This window comes from Tachypleus tridentatus, chromosome 8, assembly GCF_004210375.1.
Source record: "Tachypleus tridentatus isolate NWPU-2018 chromosome 8, ASM421037v1, whole genome shotgun sequence".
In the NCBI taxonomy this organism is placed as follows: domain Eukaryota; kingdom Metazoa; phylum Arthropoda; class Merostomata; order Xiphosura; family Limulidae; genus Tachypleus; species Tachypleus tridentatus.
Genome location: NC_134832.1, coordinates 106,459 through 124,097, shown reverse-complemented (window position 1 = coordinate 124,097; position 17,639 = coordinate 106,459). Strand labels below are relative to the sequence as shown.

The window sequence follows — 17,639 nt, the reverse complement described above, 5'->3', positions numbered from 1 at the left end:
TTCAGTTGAAAAGTGGGATTGACTATGACTCTTATAGCACACCTAAAGTTCCGAAGTGCGAAGCGCAATTTTCTTTTCGGTAACTGGGTGCCAACAATGACCCCTCGCAAACACAGCCCGGCACGCTAACTACTTGCTCATGCTCAAACCTATAAAACGGGAATTGACTCATCCAAACATTTTAGAAGGTAATTTTAAAATAATGTAAATATCCCCTCTGCTAACATTACCAATAACCTCGGTTTCGTCTCGAGTTTAATAATAATATTTCAGGATTTTTATTAATAAAGTTCCTGAAAGCGTGCTTCTTACCAGACGACGCCTGCCATGGCCAGGTGGTTAGCGCGCTCAGCTCGCAATATGAGGGGTGCGGGCTCGAATCCATGTTCCACCAAAAATACTCGCCCTTTCAGCCGTAGGAGCGTTATAAGTTACTTTCAATCCCACTATTCGTTGACAAAAGAGTACCTCAAGAGTTGGCGGTGGGTGGTGATGACTAGCTGCCTTCCCTCTTGTCTTCTTGCTACATTAGGGACGTCTAGCACAGTTAGCTATGATGTAGCTTTGTACGAAATTCAAAAACAAATACATGAACGATGACGACTTTTTACAGTTTGAGGTAACTGCTAAAACCTAAACAACAGGAAGTAGCACGTGCTTTTTGCATTGAATACTTAATTGTTAAGTATATTGAGACTGTGAACTAATATTTTTTTACGTGCATTCTAGTACTTTAATTAAGTGTCACTCAATGGCAGAAGTCACGTTTCTTTGTTTGATATTTTCTTAAATACACAGAATTATCTTTAACAATTCTACGAAAGCAGTCAGCATCTGAGATCACATTAAAAGGCCAATAACAAGTCAGCATCTTAGTTTATATTAAAAGATCGATAACTAGTCAACATTGGAGTTCTCTTTCGGGGTTTGGGTATCATATGCACACTGGTGGGTCAGGTGTTCTTTGACCTTTTCCTCCCTACTTTACTTATGTGGTCATGCAGTGTTTGGGTCAGAGTGGGCTGCATTACTCCAACCCTTTTTAGGGCAATGTCCATGTACTGGTATGCATATATAGATATTCTTTTGCCCTATCAGTAAGATAAATAAAATAAAAATAAAAGAAATATTTCCGACGAATTTTATTACTTTTTATTTATACTTTTATTATTTTATATATATTTTTTTCATTTATTTATTTTTATGTTTAAAATATAGTCCTTTTTTTTCTTTTTTTTTACTTTGTCACAAAGTTACACAAGGGCTATCTGCACTAGTTGTCCCTAATTTAGCAGTGTGAGAGTAGAGGAAAGGAAGCTAGTTATCACCACCCACCTCTGACGCTTGGGGTATTCTTTTACCAACGAATACTGTAATTGACCGTCACATTATAACACCCCACGTCTGAAAGGGCGAGCATGTTTGATGTGACACGGATTTTAATCCGTGACTCTCAGACTGTGAGACGAGTGCCTTAACCACCTGGCCATGCCGAGCCAAGTTCATGTCAAAATGCCGATAACCAGTCAGCATCTTAGTTCATATTGAAAGGTCGATAACCAGTCAACATCAGAGTTCATATTAAAAGGCCAATAGATTGACTATCAAAACCTTTCGTCTTGAGATAAGAAGAAGAAAAAAAAGTGAAATAAACAGAAATAAGATTCATTTATACAATATTACTAAGTTGTATAAAGTGACTTCTGAAATGTGTTTTTTTCTTGTATCAACATTAATACAACTGTTTGGTTTATTTGTAACTAAACACAAAACTACACAGTGGGCTATCTGGGCTGTATCGAAACCGGTTTCTAGCTTTATAAGTCTTATCGCCATGGCACTTGTAGACAAGCCGTTTGGACTTGCACTTTACTTATTGTTGTTTGTTTTTCTTTTCTTTTGAAAAAGTGCAGAGGAGTATATGTGTGTGTTCTTCTTATAGCAAAGCCACAACGGGCTATCTGCTGTGTCCACTGAGGGGAATCGAACCTCTAACTTTAGTGTTGTAAATCTGAAGACAGCGGGGGAACGAGTGCAGAGGAAATAGAACAATATAAGCGATATACAAAAGGACATTAGTGAAGTATAAAATTACGTTAGTGAAGTAGAAAAACTTTACGGAAGTACAAAATGACATTGGTGAAGAATAAATGGATATTTTTAAGTAAAAAAAGACATTAAGAAGTACAAAAGGATATTAATGAAGTATAAAAGCGCATTAGTGAAGTATAAATGGACAAAACGAAATACAAAAAATCACGTAATATAGAAAAACTATATGAGAAAAATAAACGAGGTAGAGCAGAACACAAATACCAGAATAAAGCGTGTGGAAAACGAATTTCTAACGCAGCACTACACCTCTCTCCGCCATTGCTTAAAAATTCTAACCTCTGACACTACTAATTATGAAGTATGTAACAGAAGAACCCATCTGTGTTCACATCTGTGCCATCTATAACCATAGGATCTTCTGGAATATTCTAGTTATATCATCACTTAATTCAGGTCTAGAATTTATTTGACTGGTACAACAACATCGCCCAGTTGAGGCGCCAACAGCTTACATAGAAATACACTGTGCGTGGACTCGATTCGAAAGTAAATAGATGAAGCAGGTTTTTGCTTATTTAAAAGAACCAAAAGTTACAATATTAAGTAACCTTCCAATAGAGAATCGTAATTACCACCATGCTTTAGCGAATGCCTTAACCAACAGATTTCAGGTGACACATCAGAAGGAACTTTCCAAAGGAAAGTTTAGGAGCAGAGAGAGGAAGTAGAAAGGAATCTCAACAAAACTTTAGGAAGGTATAGAAAGCTTTATCTAATAACATTATCCAAATGCTTCACATGAAATGATGGATTTTTGGAACTTGTCCAATTCATATATGCAATGATAAACGAAAATATGCGAATTATGATAAAGCCTAGTTGAAGGATGCTTCGTAGGTGACGATGTAACTCGAATTACTTAAACTCGCAGATTAACAACTAAATTCACCATTCAGGAACAATGAACATAAAAGTTCAAACAGTATAAAAATATCATTTCTCTATAAAAAAGTCTAGAAGAGCTTCTTTAGGTTACTGTTAACTCAGACTTGAAGAAGTGAACCACAAGATAAAAGGCTCAACAATTGCAACATAAAAAAGCTTATAGCCAAGAACTACGAAAGAACCTTTAATTTAAGAGGTGTTTGCCCATGGTGGAGATAGTAAACCACAGGACACAAAATACTACAATTTCAGCTTAACAGGGTATTTGTTACAAACTCCCCCTACAGGAGCACAGAAGAAGAAGATTGTTAAAAAATGATGAAAACGTGGACATTACACCAAAAACTATGATGAAACGGTCATTGACAATCAACCAAGGAAACTTTATCTTCATGTCCACAATACTGCATTTGCCACCAAAGAAATAAGGAATGCATTACTTTAAATAACCTAGGCTTCGAGTCAAGGAGATAGCTTCAAAATACAATATTTTAATTTTAGTTCTTGTTGGTTGAGATAACTGCAACCAACTTGACCAAGTGATGAAACAATGCTTTCTAATCACACGCTTGTATTATATAAACATAGATATCTTCAATGGTTTTTGTCTTCTTTTTTTTTCTAGATCTGACTTTACTTTTGATCAGAAGTTATTTGTAATTTTTTCAGTATTGAAATTGCCATAAGGGCATTTTTCAAACAATTTCTCAGTATCAAAAGTGTCATTAAAACCCCGTAGAAACGCGCCAGTCTCTTCTTTGTAAATTCTGTGTCCATTTCACTACGAAGTTTCATTATAGTTTGAAAGATGGCGTTGACTTGTACTAAGTCACTGCCATTTGTGGTCTGAGAATTTCGATCAAAATTGTTTAAATATTTACTGAGCAAACGACAGTTATGAATAACACTCATACCAAACAAAAAACAACACGCACTCAAACACCAACCCTTTGAGAGATTAAGGTAATAAAATCTGTATAACATGCCACTCTGTCTGTATAACATGCCACTCTCTTCCACATATAATAATAGTACCAACTTATAATGTAAAATATCTAGCAAGTATAGCAACACGTGATTTATGCATCCAATTTAAAATATTTGGTTGATATATGTGAGTTGAGTAGTATTGCAACATGGTATAAGATCGTTTATGCAAGAAGTAAAGTAGTAATGATAATATTATTGGCATTACCCATTATCCTATCGTTGTTTCATTAGTGTTTCTAGTCAATGGCTCTTCGTATTATTGGCAACATATACAACTAACCATTTATAATACAATTTGTTTTTAATCGGAGTTTAAAACCTGCAAGAGGGATCGTAAAAAGTAAGGAAACAAGGTTAGAGATACAGTAGAAATTGTTTAGTCAAATCACAAACTCCTATTTTGGCTTCATGCTTTTATCTAGAATTACATTTAGTGGAGGCACAATAAGAATTTATTGTTAGAGTAAATAACGAACGCCTACAGTATCTACGACCTTGCTTTCTTACATTTTTACGATTCCTATTTGCAGACTTTTAAATTATCAATTTTTGTTTATCTAATTTGCTGTTTTTTATGCTCAACTTTAAGGATTACTTAATGTGTAGAGCTAACTTTATACATTTTAATAATAACAAACATAGCAAGTAGCTGGCTGAGATAGGATTTTCGCTTCATACATAATGTAGTGGTTAGCTCCCTAAAGACACCGATTGTATAGTGTACAAAGTATTGAGTACATGTTACATTCATCTATCACTGGCTGATACTTCACCCTGTACTTCAGCTTTTAAAAAAACACACTAGATATTTGTAAGAAAACTAATTTTCTTACACTAGAATTATGATGTTTTTTCTTATGCAAAATAAAGAAAAAAAAACAAACTGACTTTTCTATGTCAATATGACCTTAGTTATCAGTTATTTAGTATTTTACAAAAGGTTTCGGTACAATATTATAAACCGGTTTTGTTGTAAGCTGGCAAGAGAATAACATTAATAACAATTACAAATGGGTCGTTTTGGTCAGATTTTTTTCCTTGCAAGTCTAACATCGGTGCTTTATTTATAACAATTTATACGTACATAGTCTTAGCAGTTACTATTAAATGTTTCAAAGTGTTAGTTGAACTGAGTATTTACTGTTTAAGGAGCTTTTTTTCCCCCGAACGTTCTATAAGGGTTTTATGGAATCCCTTGCGATCCTTATTATTAACTACTGCTGTGGTTCGTGATATTCAAATGCTATTAAACAATAATGAACTTTTAAATCTTACGCTATAATCTGTTTATTCTTAATATTTACTGATCTGTCGTGTAACGTTTCTGTTTTTACGAAACTTTGCTGAAATAGTAAACCCTGATGTATTGAGATAAAACGTATCACACACTCACTCTCATTAACTATTATTGCGATGGGCGCCATAAGTGCTTCAAGTTTGATTTAAAACAATATTCAAAGGGGAAATTTAATTATTGAGTTATCTTTATTTGTCTGTCATCTTTTCAATATCTAACAATAATGTTTTTCTTTTCTTTTTTTTAAAGTACTGCCTCAGCAGTGACTATGTGACTGAATACGAACAAATTAACAATGTTAATTAGTCTGGAAAGTTGTTACTCCCTACTTTTAAAGACGACAGGTCCCTCAGTCGTTTGACTGAATAGAAACACAAGAACACTGTTAAATAATCTACAAAGTTATTGTCCCCCGCTAGCACAGCGGTAAAATAAGGAGTTCGATTCATCTCGGTAGACTCAGCAGATAGCCTCATGTGGCTTTGCTATAAGAAAACATACGCACACACAAAGCTATTACTACCTGATTTTAAAGATGACAGGTTATTCAGTTTTGCTTTAATAAAATTGAGATAAAGTTCTTATATAATGAAGACGAAATACTTTTATTGTAGTGGAAGGGTCTTATTTTATGAGCTCGGTTTCACACTTACTGTAATGAGGTGTCGTTCTTGAGTAACGAAGAGTTGAATGATGTCTTTGAATATTCCACTGTAAAACAGGAAATATTTCAAGACACTCCAGGTGGTTAGGACACTCGACTCGTAATCTAAGAGTCGCGGGTTCGAATCCCCGTCACATCAGACATGCTCGCCCTTTCAGATATGGGGGTCTTATAACGTTAAGATCAATTCCACTATTCATTGGTAAAAGAGTACTCCAAGAGTTGGCGATGGGTGGTGATGATTAGCTACCTTCCCTCTAGTCTTTCACTGCTAAATTAGGGACGTCTAGCTTTGCGCGAAATTGAAAAAAAACATACAAGAACTATATAACATCAAAAGTATATTATACTTCGTGACTTGTAAAGAACCAAAATAACTTTATTCTTTTGCAAATCGGTGAACAGTAAAGTATCAAATACAAAAACGGTTTGTACGTCAAGAATTCACGATGAGAAAAATCGTTAATTTTGTTGCTTAGAGGTGTTTCAGCAGAGAGGCACCGAGTTTCAAGATGAAGATGTCCTAAGAAGGTCGAAACGTTGTTCTCTACTTTATTTTAATGAAAGTTTTAATACCCCTACCAGCCGTCTAGAGATACATTTTTACTTCAAAGGGTTTCTTGTCACCACGAATCCCAAATACTGTTTATTTTCATCTTTGGTATCTAAGGAAAAGGAGTATCGATTGGCGACGTTTTTCCCTATCTTTCTATGATTTCTGTAATTTGTGACAGAGTAACTAGCTAATTACAGACTGAGAACCGCGGGAATCTTGGGACTGTGCTATTATATACGGTATTACACATTTTTGACCGTGTAACTATTGTGTGTTGTCAAATTTTAAAGTAATTTTGCGTCTACAAATGGGCTAATCAACAGTGCAAACCAGGAATTTTATACGGTTGATCTCAAAATGTTAGAAGAGGTAGTGGTCAGCCAAGCTGTAGAGTTGAGGCTAAACAGTTTCAGTTTCGTTTTTAAAAAATGAAAAGAAAAGAAACTGAGCCTGCGAGTCCGTGATAAGAGAAACAGTCAAGTTCCACTATTCGGACTAACAAGAGAAGCCTGATAATTAGTAATAGATTGTGTTATCTATCTGTCTTCCTTCTGGCGTACTACTTTAAAGTTACTGAGAGTTAAAGCAGATAATCAAACACTAAATCCAACAAGCAAATTATTGTCACGTCATATCCCCTGATGGAGATTTATGTAACCTTAGGAAAAACTACAATATTTGTTGTGCTTTATTAGATTTCTTAGTATTACCAAAGAAATATAAGGAGGTGTTTGTAAAAAAAAATTCGGTAACTTTATAATGAGGTGTTGGCTACTACAGAGGATTCTGTATCCCTGGGAACAATTAACATTTTCACTTTCGTTTTTATCGTGGTCCTAAGTTGACCAGGTTGTACAGCTTTAATATTACAATGGTCCTAATTTAACGAGGTTTAGGAACTACAATATTACAGTGGTCCTAAGTTGACGAGCAACTGTAATATTACAGTGGCCCTAACTTAACAAGGTTGTGCAGCTACAATATTATAGTAGTCCTAAGTTAAGGAAGTTGTAAAGCTATAATATTACACTGGTCCTAAGTTGATGAAGTTGTAAAGCTGTAATATTACAGTGGTCCTAAGTTGACGAAGCTGTAAATTGTAATATTACAGTGGTCCTAAGTTGATGAAGTTGTAAAGTGTAATATTACAGTGGTCCTATGTTGACGAAGTTGTATAGCTGTGTTATCACAGCATTCCTGAGCTGACGAGGATTGTATAGTTGCAATACCTTCACAAAGCTTACGAATACTAGAGATAGGGAAAATAAAGAGTTTTCATTATCATAACATTATATATTCATTCTAGGAACTGGGCGGAAGGATATTGGAATCTGATTGTTTACTCCTTGGTTGTGACTGATGTAAGCCTACTTTTGTAATAGCTTTTGATCGTCATTTTATAATAAACGCAATATTTTGAAGATAGGCTTTGCGAAAGTAAATAGCATGGACTGTAACTGAATCATCTGTAATTTGTAATCATAATAAGGACTAAAACTAAAACAAAAAATACTTCAATAAATAATGTACCTACTTGTATCTGTCGGTCTAAGAGTATGTAATGTCATAATACAAAGCACAAGTAAATAAAAACATATAAAGCACCGATTCGTTCGTTTGATATCATATCATCGTTAGTATTGACAATTTTGACCATATAAAAAAGCTTGCTTAACTACAATAACAAATAATGCGAATAGCCCAAGATTTGGCGACGGGTGGTGGTGAATAGATGGCTTCCCTCTCGTCAGAATTTGGGATGACTACCACTGATAACCCTCGAGTAGCTTTGCGCGAAAGTCCACAAATAAACAAGCTACACAAATATTAATAGTCTATAACCTGTGCTTTTCGTGTAATTTGAGACTTCGTCTAGTTAATAGAACACAGTACGCGAAACTTGTATAGTTCTTTGTTTTGCAAGTACAGAATGGATGGATTTTAGAAGACTAGTTGCTACTCATAATACTGCCCATTGGAAGGTTTAATAACACGAGCCTTCTACTGCTTATTTCTTACCGCGGAATCATCAACTGATCGTGATTGTGTGATGCAGCCATTTCAAGGGACTACCACAGCGTGTGTATGCTATATAGAGAGATATAAGTTAATTTTACAAATATATATTAAACCATAATTCTTTTTTTATGTTTCTCTTTTTCTACCTTGTACAACAACCTATCATTCGATGAACTTCTCGGTCGTTAAACGCTATTAAGACATGTAAAAACTATAAATTCCTTTAATAGGTTACCGAAACGTCTTAGATTATATTAGAACAGCGGTGGTACATCTGTTCCACGAATACATATCTCAACTCGCCAACAGCTTTATGTCACTGTTAAACAGGTTTCCGGACGTGTATTGAACAGTTAATTAGATGGAGTGTACGTATATAATATTTCAAAACAATAATTATTTTCCAGTTGCATGACTTTATCTTGACATACATACATCCAAGGAGAAGATTAAATATTTACACAAAAGCCAGGTACTTTGTCCGTAGCTTATTTTAATAATCTATATTGTGTTACCGCTATTGACTGTTTTTCAAATAACATATTATCACAAACATTTCTTATACAGCAAAGATGAGCCCGCTTAAAGATATCAGGGATTTGTAGCTACTTACGTGCGTAGTTACTTTATAAGCGTTTGGTTCAGTTAATTTCTCGAGTGGGTTCAGCTCGTCTAATAGTAAAAAGATGATATTAATCAACAAAGCACCCAACAATATATTACAGTGTTATATAATAAAGGGGGACAAAAATTAAACTGTCTGCTGTGGAGACAGTAGAAAAGAAAGTGGTTACTGTGAAGACAGCAGAAAAAAAAAACGATAATTGTTGACAGTAAAATACAACTTGACAGCCGTAGAAAGATGAGAATAGACACCGATTACTGGGTAGACAACATTACAGAACTTAAACACCTTGGAAACAGATATACAGATGACGACTGTATTATGTGTGAAAAACTTGTTTAAGATTAAGCATCTTATGCGATGGTGAAGTCACTGTAAAATGCGGTATATTATTATTCTGTTTTGCTTACCACGCATGTGCGATAATGCGTGAAAAAAGTGCAGAAACTGTCCTCAGCGTGTCAATTTGCGTCGAGTAGTCCATGGTTTGTAACATAAATTATGTGATATTGTCTAATTATTATTTTTCACATCTCTCGGCTTAGATTCTTATCGACACCCAGCAGAAATAAGTTCCGACGTACAGAACGACAGCTCTGGCGACACAACGTCATTCTTGAGGAAGACCGCCGCGGGCCGACCATTACATACGGCGACAGCTGGGAGTTTTGAAGAGGCTCCTGTACCGTTGTCGAACTGCTTTAAACGTGTGCGCGGTAGGTTAAACTTAGCGACATAAATAGACGTAACCAAACTAGATAGGATGAGAATGACCGTATTAAGCTGAAACAGGGGTGAAACATGAAATACAATTGTTTTGGTTTTTGTAGCTCAAACACAAAGCTATGCGATGGGCCACCTGTGCTCTGCTTACCATGGGTATCGAAGCCCCGTTTCTAACGTTATAATTCCGCAGACGTACCGTTGTGAAACGGGGGCATACGACATTTTGCAGTTGAGTTACGTCTTGTGTGTGATTTTTGTCTGTTTACTTTCAGTTATTTACCCTAACCCACGAATTATTTATTTATCTTATTATGGAGGGTAATGGGTAATACTATAAATAATATTCGATACCTTTAAACCCAATATTCAATTATTAGAAAATGTAAGCGTGAATTCCAGTTAAATACATTTTTATTAAAGTAAAATATAACCGTTTTAGGGCCCGGCATGGCCAGGTGAGTTAAGGCATGCGACTCGTAATTTGAGGGTCGCGGGTTCGAATCCCCGTCGCACCAAACATTCTCGCCCTTTCAGCCGTGGGGGCGTTATAATGTGACGGTCAATCCCAATATTGGTAAAAGAGTAGCCCAAGAGTTGGCGGTGGGTGGTGATGACTAGCTGCCTTCCCTCTAGTCTTACACTGCTAAATTATGGACGGCTAGCGCAGATAGCCCTCGTGTAACTTTGCGCGAAATTCAAAAAGAAATAACCGTTTTAGTGGTAAAAGAGAACAAATAATCGGAGATAGTACAGGAAGCAGATGACTATTGCTTATATGTATTATCAATTTATCTTATATTCTTTCTTTAGTTTTATTTACTTTAACAGCATTGGTTAGAAAGTTTAATGTATATAATATATTTATATTTTATAATTTTTTATTCTTGTAATTATATTGTTGTTATAAAGGTTATTCTATATTGTTAGGTTATATAGTAGATGGATTTAAGACTAACTTAAGTTTTCTACGTTGGTCGAACCTCGCGAGACATTATTAGGATTGTGGACGAAAATATCGTTGCCAAACTAATGAATTAATGTATCATAATCATTATAAATAAGAATAAAATATCAAATTTAGCTACAATAAGTACTTGTTTAATGTTTAGTTCTAGAGTTTCTAAATTACTTGCTTTGATCAGCAGTTAAGGATGATAACTTCAATTCAAATTAACTTGTAAAATAACAGTAATTAAACTCGCCTAAGAAATCACACGGGCTTGTAGAGCTGTGTCGACTATTTAACCGAAACGTTAATTATCCTATTTTGAACGCGAATATCTTGATTTCGTACATGTATTTTTTGAAAGCGTTTTACGCCGTCCAGTAATATCTTTATCACATATAAAACTAATTTATCTGCATTGAAAACACATGCTGGATATGTCTCCATATCTGAGATATGTTTGCATAAAAATATTTAAGGGATATGTGCCTCCAGATCTAAAATATGTGTACGTGAAAATACCCACGGATATTCTTTTAGACCTGAACTGCGTTTATATGGAAATAATCGTGGATATCTCTCCAGATCTGAACAATGTCTGTATAAAAATACTCGTGAGATATGCCTCCAGATATGAACTATGTTAACGTGAAATTAATCGTGGGATATGCCTCCAGATCTGATCTATGTTTGCGTGAAATATTCGTGAGATATTAAACTCCAAAGAAAACATTGTATTACTGTGATGATGACATTGTTACATCATTCAAGTCACCGATTCAAACATAAATAAAACATTGTACTACTTTGATGTATTACATTGTTACATCATTCAAGTCACTGATTCACTGTGGTGTATCACGTTGTTACAAAGTCACTGAATCAACTGTATATTGTTGAAGAGAGACACACATGCATTGTTAGAAATACAGATGTATTTAAAACGTTTCCTAGAAGCTACGAGCTCTTTTCTCTGTATGTAATATAGGAATAAACGTAATGATCACGTGCAGATATACTGCCCCTTGTCGGAAGCAGTCTCTAAAGTTGTTGTATATGTAGATATAACACAAGATGTGAGAGAATAGTTTAGAGTTGTTGTTCTTACGAAACACACTAAATCTTGTTGGTGTGAGAAATATAAAGTTAACTTTCGTGTATAGGCAACAGTATGGAAAGGAAATGCAAATCAAACAAAAAATACTTAAAGGTAGTTTAAAGAACAGGGAGACGTGAAATATTGATGGTTTTATTACATTTTCTTCATACAGATTATGAACTGTTAGTTACTGGATATTGACATTCTTACGTTACACTACAATATTAATTATGAACTGTTAGTTACTGGATATTGACAGTCTTACGTTAATATAAACGAGTGTTTTTTGAATAGTAAAAAGAGGAATTTTTTATCATAGATTCCATTCGTTTTCTTTATTCGACCCACAGTCTCACGTGACTGACACTAGGATAGTGAAAACTAACTGAAAAATATTAGTTATACAAATAACAAGGAAAACGTGACTGAAATCGCTTCCACAGAACGACAGCAAGGTCTCTGGATTTAACTTCACTCAGTCATCGGTAAAGTTCCTACTTAAATGTGTTTAATAATTATAACCGAAATATGATTTCAACCAACAAATTATCGGGGACTAGAGGGACCTTTAAATATTTACAACCGATTTTGTGTCGTAAGATAATATCACGCTTTGAATGAATAGATACCAACGGCAGTTAATGTCCAACACTCGCACATACGACTAAGTGATAAATATTACAATGAAGCAAGAGGAAATTCAAATATTTCTACAGTCATAAGGGTTAGTAGAATGTTAGAAATTATGAGACAGCAGAGCTGCTTAAGACTAGAGATATTCAAGAATGGTTTGTAGACCTAATAGATAGCACGTGCAGTCTGTTTCAGACTCTTAACATCTCCAGTCGTTTTACATTGTGAAAGTCTTAACCATTTCCACAATTGACTTATCTAATTAATTATCAACTTACATTAATATCTATAGTAGCTTCTAACCGTTAACTGTACTCTTTAACATATTTCACACTTCCGCGTCGTATACATCAGGATGTTAATTTGGACGTACGCTAATTTGTTTTCACTGTGAGTTCCACATTATCCTAGCATTGGCTAGCGACTAGCACACATGAAGTCTTCAGTGTCGTCTAACATTTGACACTTTGTAAACGTTTGTAAAAATAAGATAAATAGTTTAAAAAATTGCTCATCTATTTGATAAACATGTTTCTCAAGAATTCCGACATCAGCATCCATTAGCAAGTACCAATATTTCAGTTTCTTGTGTTTCAACCTATTAAGTTGCTAAAACGTACCATGTGAAAAAACTGTATAAAGTTTTTGTTGTTGTGGAGACACCTGGATTTGTTGAACTTAATCAACAGTGAAAATGTCCAACAAATGAACCTAGGTGTGCTTATTGTTAGGCAAATGTTTGTTTTACTCAGAAATTAATAGTAATCATGTGCGACATCAGGGACCGTAATAATGCAATATCGTTTTAGACTCCCATGCATACAATCCTAAAAAATACCAACGTTATATAATAAAATGTAACCCCAGTATTTCCCTGGCTAGAGGTCTGGACCTCTCACCTAAGAACACCAGCGATAACACCATCAATCCTAAAAATATTAGCATTACATGTTAATAAATGTATCATGTTTTTCCTGTCCAAAGATTTGACTTCTGGTCAAAGTAACACAGTTATATATTAACAAATACCTTAACCTTTCCCTGGCCAAAGATCTAGACACTATGAAAACCAGAAGTGTCCTTTATTAACATGATAATTCTGGTTTATTCGTCTTGAACTTTTCGGTTTAATCACTATTTTCTGAGAGTCCACAAAAAACACATTAGTTTGTGTAACAATGCTGGGCTTGGAAGCTGGTATTTCGACCGGTTGTATTTTAGGTTCAAGTACATTTTTTCCACAGTATTTCAACTGTACTATTTATGTTTCCAATGTAATGTTTTTTTACTTAAAGCGTTGCATATAAGGGGTATATGAATGTTTTAGTGATAAGACATAGTTTCGAATATATGTGCTTGCCAAGACAAAAACAAACATAGCTCGATATAACTAATGTCAACATAGATAACGAACATAATTCGGTATAGATACGTATCAGGTGAAAATGAATATGGCTTCATACAGATGGTTACCAGGCTGTAGCTTATTGAAAACAAACATAGCCCGATGTAACTAATGTCAACATAAATAACGAACATAATTCGGTATAGATACGTATCAGGTGAAAATGAATATGGCTTCATACAGATGGTTACCAGGCTGTAGCTTATTGAAAACAAACATAGCCCGATGTAACTAATGTCAACATAAATAACGAACATAATTCGGTATAGATACGTATCAGGTGAAAATGAATATGGCTTCATACAGATGGTTACCAGGCTGTAGCTTATTGAAAACAAACATAGCCCGATGTAACTAATGTCAACATAAATAACGAACATAATTCGGTATAGATACGTATCAGGTGAAAATGAATATGGCTTCATACAGATGGTTACCAGGCTGTAGCTTATTGAAAACAAACATAGCCCGATGTAACTACGTAGCGCAAGTCTATGTTACAGAAACATATTTCAAAGACAGCAATATGATATATTCTTCAGACATACAGAAACATGTCACATATCCCCATCACTTTTCGTGATGTTTAAATTTATGGGTATGATAGTACGTAAATAGCCCAAACTAGTTGCAAACCTATTTAACAAACAAACCAGCGAGGTTTGCGTGACGATTGTTTAACAATCGCAGCGCGTATTAAACAATATCGTGGATATTTTACTGTCACACTAGGGAACGTCTTTAAAAACTACACCTATTACATATCACTTTTGTTCGTCTACTTGCGTGTTGTTGCTTTTTCCAAAACCATACAATATCGAGATAGATGAAATTCTAGCGCACGTGCCGATTGTAGTAATCGCTAGAAATGGTCAATTCTGTAAACTCTTCTACAAACTTTTGTCCATTTTTTATTTTTTTTTGGGGGGGGTAATGAAGACCTTGGGCCATTTGTAAGTTTAGGAAACTATTTACTGTAGGAATATAGTCAGTGCTCACGAAACGGAATAGTTGCAGAACTGAAACTGGTCATGAAACGGCGTACTTGTAGTCCTGAAACTGATCATGAAACGAAATACTTGTACTTCTGAAATTGCTCATGAAACGGTATGCTTGTAATTCTTGAGTGTGAAAACGGTATAAGCAGCGAGTTTAACAAGAAAGATGGCCGTCAATAGAAGTCAATATGAGTAGCACAAACTTGTGTATAAACATAAAAATGGCTTTATACCTCTTGAGAATTATCCAGGTTTGAAACCAACCGCTAAAAGTGACAGTCTACTACGGTGTTTCACTTACTTTGTGGTTCATCATCACAGTTAAATATAATTGTTGTTATTAACGTTATTATTGGTGAATTACATGGTCATTAAAGTACTGAGAAAATAATAGTAGAAATCGTAAACGACTGGAGTCGACTTTGAATCACTCTAACTTTAATTTAATTAAGAGTTGACCCATCTATGGAGAGAGGTCTAAGCTTATATAAAGCGACTTCTGATTTCTTTTCGTATGAGCACGTGAAAAATGGAGTATGTTATATCTTTAGTTTTAATATGTAATATGCATTACTGTTCTTTTACTTTAGTATCTGAGCGTTAACTTTGAAGACTTATGTCGCCAACATTCGGTGTTTTATCCTTGCGACATGTGCTACACAAACAGACATGGTGCATTTTAAAAGAAGTAAAATCTTGTTATATAGATCGTAACTATGTATGTAGAACGCAGAATTACAGAGAGATGTGAAAAAAAAACATTATAAGTATTCAACTTATAATAAAAACCTAAGAAGTTGTCAGTGAGAGCTAGAATTACGAGTTTGTCTTCACCTAACACATGGTGCAGCTTAAAGATTTAAACCCACAATCAATACTAGCATCAATATATTAAAAACCCAAACGATTTTGAGGTAATTTATTTTGTAAGCTTACTTTTTAATAGCATTTTAAGGCGGTGAATAATATTTTTCACGTAAAACTGTATATATTGTTGTTAGCAAGACCTAAGTGCATATTGCTTACATGTAACAAGTTTTTCTTTTGAATTAACAGTACAAACTTTTCATGTATTCATGTATTTTAGAGCCGAAAATTGTCTCTACATCACTTAGACTAAACCTGCACTGTCCAGAAGGTAAAGAAGATCTAAATACTCAGTAACCCTGATGCTTATAGGTAGAACATTATAACAAAGTTCGTGCATAAAGACATATCAGTATAAAATGTTTATACATTATTCTGTTTCCAGTATTAAGATTTACTTACCTTTTGCTGTTACGTCTCCTTCGTTTAGTTGCATACATTGTCCCTAGGTGATTCATACTAACCGCCCGATTATTCTCGAGTATGTCATCATACCAACTGTCAGCGCACAATCAGTTATGCTAGAATATCTTTTGGTCAGTATTTAAACATTGGCCATAGTCCAGGCCAGTGGCCCAGACTCCTCTAAAGTGTCTGTATGTACGTGGAGAAAAGACGTTCAGAAAGAAACTAGAAGGTCAACCTCTCTGAGGGCGCCGCAAGCACTGTACTCGAACCCTAGAGGTAAGCCTGCTGCGCTAGACGCTGTTCGCTGTCTTTGTGGAGCCACCTGGTCTGTAGTTGATCACGCAACCAACAGCTCGCTAACTATCGTGGGATCCGAATTGAGTGCACGAGTACAATCAGTCGCTTCCAAATTCTGTTCATACTCGACTCATTTTCTTTTTAATATCTCAAACATATTGTGATTGATAGCTCACTTTTTACTGCATAGAGGTTACAAGTGGCCACACCCCTGGACGCCCCTCCACCAATTACGTCTTTCCCATGTCGACGCTCTTTCGGAGTGATGGCTGTTACCTGGTCACGTAATAGAGGCCGAAATTCACCGCCAGGAGTTCAGCTACAGTCACGGCGCGGGTTACCTTGGAAACGAGGTGGCGCTACGATGGATAAGAAGTTTCGTTCGCCTGGATTATCTTAGCGAAATGAAATGTTTAACAATGTTCGACAGAAGTATTATTGTAAATACACGAATTCGAATTATTAAAACTTCTAAGAGTTTCAAATGGGACTTTTTGTAAACAGTGTGAATAAGAAGAGAGAAAACGAGAGTACAGGTAACCATAAGACGTTTCGTTGAGGTTCATACTAGAAACCCCTACTGTCTGACAAATTAAGCTCCGTTTTTTAAAAACAGATGTCACAACATGTCCGTCGTGGCCGGATTTAATAATCCTGTTTATATACAAATTTCACAACTGTTTGTATGTATCATATTCATACTCAAATTCTATATCGCCTTATAACCGTCATGCATAAAATATCGTTTCTATCAAAGTTCCTTTTTTTCACTTAGGGGGTGCACTGTTTATCATAGTAGTCGTATTTTTAATTAAACGTTTCACAATTCGCTAAACCATCCAAATATCTAAAACCACAGTTCTTGTAGAATTTGAACAAATGTAAGTTTTAAAATGTTCAAGTAATCTTTCATAGTTGTACATCTAATTCGCTACAGTTTTTAACTGAACAGTTTATAAACTCGAATCTTGAGCATTGTTGAAGGTAAAAAGTGTAATATTGCATCTCAGTCTCCTATCTTATAGATGTAGCAGTGAGGATTTTGTTGTTGAGGGCAAAGTTACACAATATGCTTATCGGTGTTGTCTTCTCCACGGGTATCGAAGCCC

The 17,639-nt window shown here is 35.1% G+C and overlaps 1 protein-coding gene across 2 annotated transcripts in view; it reads right to left on the bottom strand.

The window, feature by feature from the left end:
* Positions 1 to 16,743, bottom strand: part of LOC143258390 (uncharacterized) — a 139,667-nt gene extending 122,924 nt beyond the window's left edge. For both annotated transcript variants that reach the window (XM_076517262.1, XM_076517261.1), the window contains exon 1: positions 16,228 to 16,743. In XM_076517262.1, the coding sequence (XP_076373377.1) occupies positions 16,228 to 16,283 (56 nt within the window). In that variant the 5' untranslated portion in view covers positions 16,284 to 16,743. The remainder of the gene's footprint in view (positions 1 to 16,227) is intronic.
* Between the last annotated feature and the right edge of the window lie 896 nt (positions 16,744 to 17,639).